This window comes from Erythrolamprus reginae, chromosome Z, assembly GCF_031021105.1.
Source record: "Erythrolamprus reginae isolate rEryReg1 chromosome Z, rEryReg1.hap1, whole genome shotgun sequence".
Classification (NCBI taxonomy): Eukaryota; Metazoa; Chordata; class Lepidosauria; order Squamata; family Dipsadidae; genus Erythrolamprus; species Erythrolamprus reginae.
Genome location: NC_091963.1, coordinates 79,322,420 through 79,334,997, shown reverse-complemented (window position 1 = coordinate 79,334,997; position 12,578 = coordinate 79,322,420). Strand labels below are relative to the sequence as shown.

The 12,578-nt window shown below is 43.0% G+C and overlaps 1 protein-coding gene across 11 annotated transcripts in view; it reads left to right on the top strand.

The window, feature by feature from the left end:
- Positions 1 to 583: 583 nt before the first annotated feature.
- CDCP1 (CUB domain containing protein 1) overlaps positions 584 to 12,578 on the top strand; it is a 171,158-nt gene continuing 159,163 nt past the window's right edge. For 6 of the 11 annotated variants that reach the window (XM_070727354.1, XM_070727356.1, XM_070727355.1 and 3 more), the window contains exon 1: positions 584 to 905. In XM_070727354.1, the coding sequence (XP_070583455.1) occupies positions 830 to 905 (76 nt within the window). In that variant the 5' untranslated portion in view covers positions 584 to 829. The remainder of the gene's footprint in view (positions 906 to 12,578) is intronic. The other 5 variants (XM_070727353.1, XM_070727358.1, XM_070727363.1 and 2 more) reach the window with 4 other exon arrangements.

Genomic DNA, 12,578 nt, shown 5'->3' with positions numbered 1-12,578 from the left:
TTGGAAACAATTCCCATTTCAGCAAAACTTCCTTTCAAAGTAAGCGTGCAAACAGTGGAACTATCTCACGGACCCAGGAAGTAGGATTTACTTACGAAGTCCATCTTTTTAAATGTCCCGTATCATCAACGAAAAATCCATTAATATCCACGCAACTCTGTACCTGTCTTCTACGCCTCTTTTAAAAAGGGCAACCTCATTCCTCTTAAAAGTTGAGACACTGTGTGGAGCAAGCCGCAACACTCCTTTAATCTACTAATTTTCTTCGTCCTCTGTACTAGACATCATTCCTCCCTGTGTAAAGATATCTAATACAGGCAGGGGTGGGCTGCTGCGGGGGGGGGGGCGCAGTGGGGTAGTGAAAATGGAGCTCCACCTCAGAGCACTCAATTTGCACTGAAAGATGTTGAAAGAAAATGCAGGGTTGTTCTGCATAAGCCACGCCCACATTGTGGTAGTAAAAATTTCGGTAGCCCTTCACTGAATACAGATCTTAAGGCGGGGATGGGCAGAGGATTGGGTTTGAGGAAAGAGGTGCGATTTCCTCATTACTTGCCGAAATACGACAGGCGTCAGCTAGTTCAGAGAGGGCTAGCTGACGCCTTGGACTTCCTTATTAGGGAAGAAGAGTTTTACCTGGGGATCGGGAGAAGAGGGGGCGGAGCTGGCTGTGGCTCCTGTCTGAGCTCACGGAGGAGGAAGTGGATATTGTCGGAGTTGCTAGGGATTCTTGGAGCTGCGTAATTCATAAATACGCAATTTAGCCTGCGAGGGCCGAAACTACTGAACTTAGGCAATTCCGCTGCCACCGCGGAACAACCGCGTGGAGATGGCTGCGGCGTGGTGGGTCGCACTACCGCTGGCCAGGCTTGTATTCACTGCAGTGTTGACCCTACTAAGGGCAGGTAAGCGAGGATCGGGTGCTTCTTTTTCTTTCCTCCTATGCACGTTCTCTGGGAGAACGTGCTGTTTCCTGAGTTGAAGGGAACACAGGTACATTTTGGCAGCTTGGACGGGGCTTGACGGGTGGGTGGGGAACAAATTAGCTGTGACCTCTATCTTTGAAGAAGGGTTTGGAAACTTTCAACGCTTTTCTTTATCGACATTTTAAACTACCGCTGACGCTCGCGCTGGTTGTTCAGAACCTTTCGTTTTTGAAATATATCTAGGATGTTTTTCTATTAATCACACGGTTGCCTTTTTTGCGATTTTGAGAACATGGTTTGCTGGTTGCGTTCTCAGGTCACACTAAGCCACTTTGGCTGCTTTCAATAGATATTAGGGCTTAGAGGACCAAATTCTTACGAAGATAATGTCAAAATTGAAGGAAAGTGGTATTATCTGAACCTAGATAGTGGTATAAAAATCTATTTATACTTCCTTCCCTGAAAGTTTATCTCTTGAATCTGAAGTTATTATGGTTCTTGACTTTCCTAAAAGATTGCTTTCAGTCTTTTGGAGTGCTTTTCTTACTTAGCTCAACTTCTTATGCTTTTATAAGTTGGAGTCCCAGATCTATTCATTTTCCAAATTATATATTCGAGATAATTTCTGAATGCATCGATGTGATTATCTCTTGCAATTTGGGTTTACTGTACACACATGATAATCCCACTATGGGGAAGAGGTTTTGAAGAAGTCTGATAAGGCTGCAGCTCACTAAATCTTATATTTTTTAAAAAATGTTTTATTTATTAATTTTTTATTTTTAGAACATCACAATAATTTGACACAGATCCATACCCAATTTTTTACATTGTATCAATAATATACAGTGGCACCTCTTCTTAGGAACTTAATTTGTTCCAAGATCAGGTTGCTGTTTTGCCGGGGTGTGCCAACCGTCCTTAATTACAAGTTAATTAGTCCAAGCAGACACACACACAAGATAGAAGGCAAAGAAATGTTCTTTATCAACAGAAGAGAAGAAAAAACTCCCTTTTAAACTTCAAAGGGATTTCTTGTAGCAACAAGGCACAGTTGAAATACAATACAATAATGAAGTCCAATTATTAACTCAGTAACTGTGAAATTGGGTCACAGATACTGTTGTCCAAACAGTGATAAACCATGAAGTATAATCCAAAGTCCAGGAATCCAAACACAGTCTTGAATACAATCAGGAAACCACAATTCACCTTGACAAACTACAATCAGATAATCTTCCATAACCGCCAAGCCAGCACGCTGCTATTTTTATCAGCAGTTCTAATTACTGGAGCCCCACCCAAACACAGATGGCCTCTCTTATCTCCTGTAATATTTCTTAAGTTGTTTTCTCCTATGCATAACTCTACGCATGCGTGGGTCAGTTATACATTCCTGATCTGAATCCAGCGAAGATAAAGATGATTGATCTCCTCCTGAGTTGTCTGCAAAACCCCCCTCTTCCATGTCACCCACACTTCCTTCATCAGAGGATAATTCACTGGCAGCCTCTGTCGGGAGCAAAACAGGCCTGTGGCATGTGGATGTTTCCCCCACATCCACCTCCACATTCCTTGGGGCAGGAGCTGGGCCAGAGCTAACCACAACAGTTGGTAAGTAGAAAGATTTGTAAGAAGAAACAATATTTCCCATAGGAATCAATGTAAAAGTGAATAATGCATGCAAGCGCATTAGGAAAATCCAAAACATTAAGGCTTAAAAAAAAAGCGGTGGGCAGATGAAGTGGAGGTGAACGGAGTGGGGATAGAGGCGAGGAAGCAGCGGGCACCATCTCACTGCCAAAGTGTGTCTGTGGGAGCCCCGGTCATCCATCGCTCACTGCTCCCTCCTACCAGAAGCCCACAATGGGCCAAAGCCAGGTGTGGGGAAGGGTGGAACTTTTGGCTTCTGGATGGACAGGAGAGCCTGGAGCTGCTGCCTGCCCGCCTTGCCGGTCACTCCCCCCCTTCATCAAAGATGCCCATTCCACCCACTCCAAGAGCTGCACCAAGGCCGCCCGGGAGCTGCCACTGCCAGGATGGGATCCCCTCATTGCCCGTGTCCCCACTCTATTAGCCTCCGCTTGATCTTCCTCTCCTTGTAGCTGGCAGGAGAGCAAGCGAGTGAGCGAGAGAGACGACTTTTCCAGCTGTGCCTCGTGAGGATAAAGACACCTGGTCTTGGACTTCGGACGAGCCCCTCACCTCAAAAGGACAGCTGAGTGGGGTGCTTCGGAACCGGGCTGGCTGTGGAGCAAGGCGTGATCTCTGAGCAGCGGTGGTGACAAAAGAAGAAGAAGAGCCAGACATCGGACAAGCAGCTAACTGCACAGCCCAAAGCCACAGAGGAGAAAAAAAAGCAGGTGACTCGCAGTCAGGCTGCTTCCTGTGGTTGCACCCCTTGGCTTCTTTCTGCAGCAGCAGCAGGAGGAAGAGGCAGGCACAGAGGGTTCCAGCTTCCCAAAGCCAGGAAGAAGGAAGAGGAGTTGGTCCTGAATCCTCATGCATGCCGGCCGGGCTGCTGCTCCTCCCTCCAGAGCTCCCAATGCCCACTGGAGAAGGCTCATTTCTCTCGCGCTTGCTCTCCTGCTCACTACAAGGACACCATGGCTCATCTCTCTTGCTCACTCACTTGCTCTCCTGCCGGCTACAAGGACAGGGAGGCATGGCATCAGGACTTTCTTGTTTCTCTCTCTTGCTCGCTCTCCTGCCCTCTACAAGGACACCATGGCTGGTCTCTCTCACTCGCTCATTTGCTCAGTTGCTCTCCTGCCACATCAGAAACTCCATAGGGAGGAGCAGTAGCCCGGCCGGGCAGAGCTGCCCTGCTGCAGTGCACACAAGGATTCGGGACCAACTCCTCTTTCCTCTTCCATGGGGAGAAAGTGCTGATGCCATGCCTCCCTGTCCTTGTAGCTGGCAGGAAAGCAAGTGAGCGAGTGAGAAAGACGAGCTGCTGTGTCCTTGTAGTGAGCAGGAGAGCGAGCGCAAGAGAAATGAGTCTTCTTCAGTGGGTGTTGGGAGCTCCGGTGGGAGGAGCAGTAGCCCGGCTGGCATGCACGAGAATTTGGGACCAATTCCTCTTCCTTCTTCCTGGCTTTATAAAGCTGGATCCTTCCGTGCCTGCGTCCTCCCCCTCCTCCTGCTGCAGAAAGAAGCCAAGGGTGCACTTCCTCTTTGCAGCCACGGGAAGCAGCCTGATGGTGGGGTCACCTGCTTTTTTTCCTCCTCTGCTGCTTTGGGCTGTGCAGTTGTACCCTCATCTGGCAGCTGGCTCTTCTTTTGCTGCCGCCACTGCTGCTTGGAGGTCGCGCCTTGCTCCACAACCATCCCAGTTCCGAAGCTTCCCCCTCGGCTGTCCTTTGGAGGTGAGGGGCATGTCCTGAGTTCAAGACCAGGTGCCCTTGTCCTCCCAAGGCACAGCCGGAGAAGGGTCACCTCTCTCGCTCACTTGCTTGCTCTCCTGCTGGCTACAAGGACAGGAAGATCAAGTGGAGGCTAATGGAGTGGAGACACAGGCAGCGAGGGGATCCCATCCTGGCAGCGGTGGCTCCTGGGCGGCCTTGGTGCAGCTCTTGGAGCAGGCAGGATGGGCGCCTTTGGCAAGGGGGGGCAACCGGCAAGGCAGGTGAGTGGGAATGTGGCAGCTCCAGGCTCTCCTGTCCATCTAGAAGCCGAAAGTTCCACTCTTCCCCACACCCGGCTTTGGAGGGAGGGAGTGGTGGGTGATGGATGACTGGAGCTCCCACAGACACATTTTGGCAGTGAGATGGTCTTGCTCGCCGCTTCCTCGGCTCGCCTCTGTTCGCACTCTGTTTACTTCCACTTCGTCCGCCCGCCATAATCCACTTCACATAACCTTCCTTGGAGAAAAGAAAAATTTTAGAAGATGGAATTTTAATATGAAACTACTCACAGATGAAAACTATATTGATTTGATTAACAAAGTGACAAAATTATTTTTAGCGGAAAATAAAAAACAACCCACAAAGACACAAATAATTTGGAAATACCCTCAAAGCATACATCAGAGGAATAACAATATCATACACTGCAAAAAAAAACCCTCAAAGAAGAAAGATTATAACCACAATTTAAATAAAATTATAAAATTAGAAACAGCGTTACAACAGGAACCCCAAAATAAAAAAAATCATATACTCCCTGATGGATGCTAGACATAGAATTAACTTGATCCATCAACAGGAACATGTAAGAAAGATAAAACAAGCTAAACAAACTTATTTTGAATCGGCCAATAAGCCAAGCTGAGGGCTTCCCCAAAAAATTAAAAAAGGAAGAAGTGAAAAAATAATCCACCAACTAGTAGACAAGCAGGGTACATTATAACACACATCACCCCTACTTTTTATAACGGCTCAAGAAATTTTGTTAAATAGGATAAGAAGTAACAAGGAGATACAGGGTATTAGAATTAAAGACCAGGAATGTAAAGTCCAGGCATATTCCAATGATATGGTATTCTTCTTTGAAGACCCATTAGAATCAGGATTGAAATTATTTACAGAAATAGAAAAATTCGGAGAGTTTTCAGGGCTAAAAATTAATAAACAAAAAACTAAAATTATGACTAAAAATATGACCCCAAAAAATGAAACAGAACTGGAAAAAATCTTGAATCTGCAAGTAACAAAAAACATTAAATATTTTGACTTAAACTTAAAGTGTCATCGATTAAAAAAGATAATTGTGACAAACTGACCCAAGAGACAAAGAAAAATCTAGAAAAATGGGGGAAATCTCCAATTATCTTTCTTAGGAAGAATTGCGGCAATCAAAATGAACATTCTTCTGAAGTATTTATATCTATTTCAAATAGCTCCCATCTACTTAGAGGCAAAATTTTTCAGAGAACTTAACAAAATTATTTTAAAATTTATATGGCAAAAAACCAAACCCAGAATTAGGTTAAGATATATTCAAGACAATTAAAAAAAGAGGGGGATTAGGGCTCCCAGATTTTGGGAGACTTTCCATAATTTGGATAAAAGATTGGATTCAGCTAGTAAATAAAAGAACACTAACATTAGAAGGCCACGACTTGCAAATGTGGTGGCATACCCATTTGTGGAAGGATGATAGCAAAACTTCAAGCACTTTTAACAAATACTTAATAAAAAAGTCCCTATTAAGATCATGGCACGAAATTAAAAGGAAGTACTTCATTAAAAAACCCATTTGGCTTTCAACAATGGAGGCTATTGTATACCCCAATCTAATTGATCCAACAAAATCTTTAATCTACAAGGATATACTTCATCCGGATGGACGAATAAAATCTAGAGAAGAATTAGAAATCCAACACATTAAAATGGACTGGTGGACCTACACCCAAATCAGATCCAGATACACTAAAGATATAACTGGAGTAGATATAGAAAAATCCTTTAGCACAGGATTTTCTTAGATAAAATTTTCTTAGGTTCAGATAAAAAAAACAACGAAGATATATAACTATCTCTTGGAAAATGATAATCCGGAAGAAATAGTAAAAGAGCTAATGTTACCATGGGCCAAAAACATAGGCCATAACATCCACTTAGTAGAATGGGAGAAAACATGGAATATAACTAGCAAAATAACTCTATTGGCGGCTTATAAGGAGAACATTTTACAAAATATTATATAGATGGTACCTTCCTCCCTCAAGAATTGCCAAAATGTTTCCAAGATATGCATCAACATGTTGGAAGTGTAATAAAGTAACAGCCTCTTTTTATCACATGTGGTGGATGTGACCCAAAGTTCAATTGATGTGGAAGACTATACATAAATGGCTCATAGAAATAATAGAAACAGAAATAGAGCTCACCCGGAAGGATTTTTACTCAGCATCTGGAACAAAAAATATCCTAGACATTTACTATATCTAATTGCGCACATAATTACTTCCACTAGAATAGCTTACACCCAGATTTGGAAAAGCAAAAATATACTTTCAGAGGCTCAAATTATAGAAAAAATATATAGATGTGCGGAACTAGATGAGATGACTAAAGATATTAAGGGAACTAAGGAAAATGAAACAACTTAAATAAGGGAGAATTGGCATAAATGGATTCAAAAAAGATACTTGACTGAAGGATAGTAATCCTCAGATTACATTTGTATTGAATCAAATGACTTTCTCACCATACGGTTTATCATAAGAGATGTGTATGCGTTAGAAATTTCTTTTTTTTCTCTTTTTGTCTTTCTTTTTTTATCACTAATACATATTTATTGGGATTGATGTAAGCTCTCTGTTTTCTCAGTATTCTTTTACTCATGTGCTACAAAACTAAAGGTTATGAGTCTACGGAGAGGGGCGGCATACAAATCTAACAAATAAATAAATAAATACTAAAAACAGGCAATAGATGTATTTCTATATGTAATAAAAACAAAAATAAAACATTAAAAAAACAATTATCAACAGCCATAGCCGAACCACTAAGCAAAATCTTCAAAAAATCATTCAGGACCAGTTCACTACCAAAACTATGGTCACAAGCAACAGTCATCTCATCTTCAAAAAAGAGATCCCAGTCTAGTTGAAAACTACAGACCAACCTCTCTATTCTATGTCACATGCAAAGACATGGAATCAATCATTAACAAATCAATTACCCTCCACCTAGAAACTTACAACCTACTCTCTAACAAACAATTTGGTTTTAAAAAAAATCTTGTAACCTGCAACTCCTTCACTGCAAAAACATATAGACTACACATCTCGATCAGGGCAAATCAATAGATGCAATTTGCATTGACTTCTGAAAAGCCTTCAACTCAGTGGTTCATGACAAACTACTTCTAAAACTCAAATCCTAAGGCATCTTAGGATCCAACTCTAGAGCTAGATCGGCATTCCTATTAAACCAGTTATCAAAATAGGGAGCGCCATATCTAATCATGTTCTGGGTAACATGCGGTGTACCCCAAGCCAGCGTTCTTGGACCAGCACTCTTCATACGTTATATAAATGATGTTACATAATGGGATCACATTAAAACCAACTGCACTCTCTTTGTTGACAATGTAAAACTTTTCAACACCACAGATAACACAGCTACTCTCCAAAAAGACCTTGACTTTGTGTCTGAATGGTCAAACATCTGGCAACTCCAAATCTTAACCAAAAAATGCTCTGTACTGCACATTGGCAAAAAGAATCAGAACACCAAATACAAGCTGAACAAATAAGACCTTACAGACAAACCTCACTCTGTAAAAGACTTTGGAATACTCCATATCAAATACTCCATATAATACTCCATATCAAATGACCTAAGTGCCAAAACCCACTGCAACAACATTGCCAAAGAGGCTTCTAGAATTATTAGCCTAATCCTACATAGCTTCTGCTCCAATAATTTCACACTACTAACCAGAGCATACAGAACTTTCGCCAGACCAATCTTCGAATATAACTCATCTATCTGGAATCCACACTGCATTTCAGACATAAACCCTCTAGAAAATGTCCAGAGATACTTTACTAGAAGAGCTCTCCACTCCTCCACTTGCAACAGTATACTCTCTGCAACTAGACTTACAATCCTAGATTCAGAAAGCTTAGAACTATGTTGCCTTAAACATGACCTAAGCATAGCCCATAAAATCATCTGCTACTTCCTGTCAACGACTACTTCAGCTTCAACTACAACAACACACGAACACACAACAGATACAAACTTAAAGTAAAACACTGTAAACTTGACTGCAGGAAATACGACTTTAGTAACTGAGTAGTTGATGCATGGAACTCACTACCTGACTCTAGTATTATCACCTAACCCCCAAAACGTTTCCCTTAGATCAGCTGCAGGGCTGAGTGGACATGTGGTGTGGAGCTCCGTGAAACACGGACACTCTAAGGCATTCGATCAGCTTCCTGGAAGCTGTAGATCCCACGGGGAGGGATCAGAAGACAGGGGAGGTCTGGTAGCCGATTTTGGGGCGATGGCCCGATTGGTGGACCAAAGGATTCTTTGGAAAGATTGAGCGCACAGGAGAAGGGAGCATAATGGCGGCTCAAATGTGCTCCCAGCTGGAGGACTTTTAAGCGTTAAATTAGCGGGACAACCGTGAAGGCAAGATCTGACAAGAAAACTCACCAGGATCTCAATTGACACAGGTATAGGAGATTGGAGGTGATTTCTTTGAAAACAGAGTTCCTGTGGTGTGTTTATCTGTCAAAAGGGAACAGCGAGGGAGGAAGTTTCCATCTTTCCTCCTCCGGAAGTGGCGAATAAGACCAAGACCAATGATATTTTTTTAAAAAACTTGCTAGTGATTTGCAATTATATCAAAGAGATCAGGCAGCTTTTCAAAGAAAGATAGAGACGTGGCTCTTTTTTTTGGTTGATGAATAAAGTGGACGATATATAGCAGACAGCATATATAGGACTGACTTTTCCTTTAGAAAAGTTCCTGGACATTTCAATGGAGATTGCACAAGAACTAGAATTGTAAAAGGGAAAGACTGGAATTGTAAAAGGGAAAGACTGACACTCTGTGCAAAGAGATTTAAATAGTAAAAAGATTCCTCTAGAACCTTATAAATAATATAACCTCCTTCTTTTTGCTACTCTTTGCCATCTATAACTATTCATCCATTTGGATCTTGAACTTTGATTTTTTATATGAAGAAAGCAAATGAACTGAAAGAATTCATGATTTTATAAGTAATTGTTTAATTGATTAAGTACTTACTAAATAACTGATAGGTATATTCATTGATCTGATTTGATTGTCTCTGACAAATTTACTTGATTACACTATACTAACATCATATTATTGATTACTTTTATTATTGAAATACTATTTATTATTATTAAGGATTATTATTACTATTGATACATATATCAAATGGTTAGTCATTAAGTTAAGTTAATAGAGTGAAATAGAATATTATAAGATTTTAACCTAGATAATTAACAATTTAACTATATAATCAAAACTTAATTATTCATAATATAATTTGTTAGATTCATTTACTTTCTGATTTCTCGAGGACAACTAAGTGATGGGAATTGTGGAGAGGGTTGAAAAAGGTTGGTTGAAGTGGGAATCTTGGTGATGTAAATATATAAAAATGACAAGTCTATCAAATTTATCAAAATTGTGCTCAGGGAGGAGACCCATAAACCAAACTTCATACCTCAGCAATTCCTAGTCCACTATTGCAGAGCTCCCTTGAAGACATGCTGCCTAGGTAGCGATCCAATTCATTTAAAGACCTAAAGGTGATGCTCCTGAAAATGCAGGAAACGATGATTTAAAATCATAGGATATTAAAAAGGGAAATTGGGGAAGTTAGAAATGATACAGGCGAATTAAAGGAAAGAATGCAAAATATGGACACAAAACATGAGGTTTTCCAACAGCAAATACTTAAACATGAACAAAAGCTCCAGGAATTAGAAGAAAGAATGGATAAACTGATAGATTAAATGAATGAAAGATTAACACAGGCCAATAGAGACCTAGAAAATACAGTCATTCAACTGGAAATGGAAAAAGCTAACCATTACTTAGGTTTCCAAAATCTAAGAGAAGACAAAAATGACCTTCCTGATGTAATGGCAGATATCCTATCTAAAGCACTAGGAATGGAGAAAGAGGAGATGTTGAATGAATTAGATGAGGTTTACCGAATTAATACTAACTATGCCAGGCATCACAATCTCCCTAAAGAAGTACACATAAAATTAATCAAGAAATCTGTGAGGGATGAAATACTACAAAGGGCCTGAGGAGATCTAATTGAGTACAGTGATCCCCCGATCATTGCGAGGGTTCCGTTCCAGGACCCCTAGCAATGATCGGGTTTTCGCAAAGTAGTGCTGCGGAAGTAAAAACACCATCTGCGCATGCGCAGATGGTGTTTTTACTTCCGCAGTGCTAGCGAGGAGCCGAAGATTGGGGGCCGCGCGGCTGTTTTAAAACGTCGCCGCCGGCATGGGGGGCTTGCCAGCACCCCCCGGACCCCCAACCCGGGTTTGGGGGGCTGCTAGGAAGCCCCCCATGCCGGCGGTGACGTTTTAAAACAGCCGCGCGGCTTCCCAACTGAGTCCCGAAGACAAACGTCAAAGGCGAACTTCCGCCTTTGGGACTCATTGGGAAGCCGCGCGGCTGTTTTAAAACATCGCCGCCGGCATGGGGGGCTTGCCAGCACCCCCCGGACCCCCAACCCGGGTTTGGGGGGCTGCTAGGAAGCCCCCCATGCTGGCGGCGACGTTTTAAAACAGCCGCGTGGCTTCCCAACTGAGTCCCGAAGACAAACGTCAAAGGCGAACTTCCGCGTTTGTCTTCGAGACTCATTGGGAAGCCGCGTGGCTGTTTTAAAACATCGCCGCCGGCATGGGGGGCTTGCCAGCACCCCCCGGGCCCCCAACCCGGGTTTGGGGGGCTGCTAGGAAGCCCCCCATGCCGGCGGCAACATTTTAAAACAGCTGCGCGGCTTCCCAACTGAGTCCCGAAGACAAACGTCAAAGGCGAACTTCCGCGTTTGTCTTCGGGATTCATTGGGAAGCCGCGCGGCTGTTTTAAAACATCGCCGCCGGCATGGGGGGCTTGCCAGCACCCCCCGGACCCCCAACCTGGGTTTGGGGGGCTGCTAGGAAGCCCCCCATGCCGGCGGCGACGTTTTAAAACAGCCGCGCGGCTTCCCAACTGAGTCCCGAAGACAAACGTCAAAGGCGAACTTCCGCGTTTGTCTTCGGGACTCATTGGGAAGCCGCACGGCTGTTTTAAAACGTCGCCGCCGGCATGGGGGGCTTGCCAGCACCCCCCCGAACCCGGGTGGCCGGGCGAGCAGCGAGCGAACGGCGGGTGGCCGGGCGAAGGGCGGGCGAACGGCGGGCGAGCGGGTGCTGGGGGGGGCTTCTCGCCCTCCCACCAGCAAGAGGGGGAAGACCCAGGGAAGCCGCCCAGCAGCTGATCTGCCCAGCGCCATCTACACATGCGTGGCCATTAAAAAAAGGGTGCGCATGCGCAGATGGTGTTTTGACTTCCGGGTTGAAAAATCGCCATTTAGCCTGTTCGCAATGATCGGGATCGCGATACCCGGGGGATCACTGTATAGAGGAAGGCAATTTGTGGTTTTAAAACAGGTCCCAAATAGGGTGAGAGATTTACGTAAACCATATCTGTTCCTGACATCTAAACTAACTAGACATAATGTAAGCTTTAGATGGTTGATACTGGAAGGAATTATGGTAACGTGGCAAGAGAGAAAGATTAAGATTCACACAGTAGATAAGGCAGAATAATTTTATGAAAATTTTTTTAGTAATAAACTGGCAACGGGATAGGAACATGAGCGAAATGAGAGATATAGAAAGAGTGGAAATAGAAAGACAGGAACAAAGAGAAAAACCAAGGAAGGAAACGACAAGAAGAAATAATAGAGAAGTTAGGAAAGTCAGATTATAGAGATGGCAGAACAGAAGAGTCTAAAGAAGTCAGAAGTACAAGAGCAATTAGAACCAAATACAAGTAAAACAAATTTGCAAAAAGGTACCAACTTAGGGTTAGAATTAGATTCAGTAAACATAAATGGTTTGAATGCACCAAAAAAGAGGAACAAATTTCTTAATAAGATAAGTAAAAGCAATTTAGACATAATAGCCATACAAGAGGTAC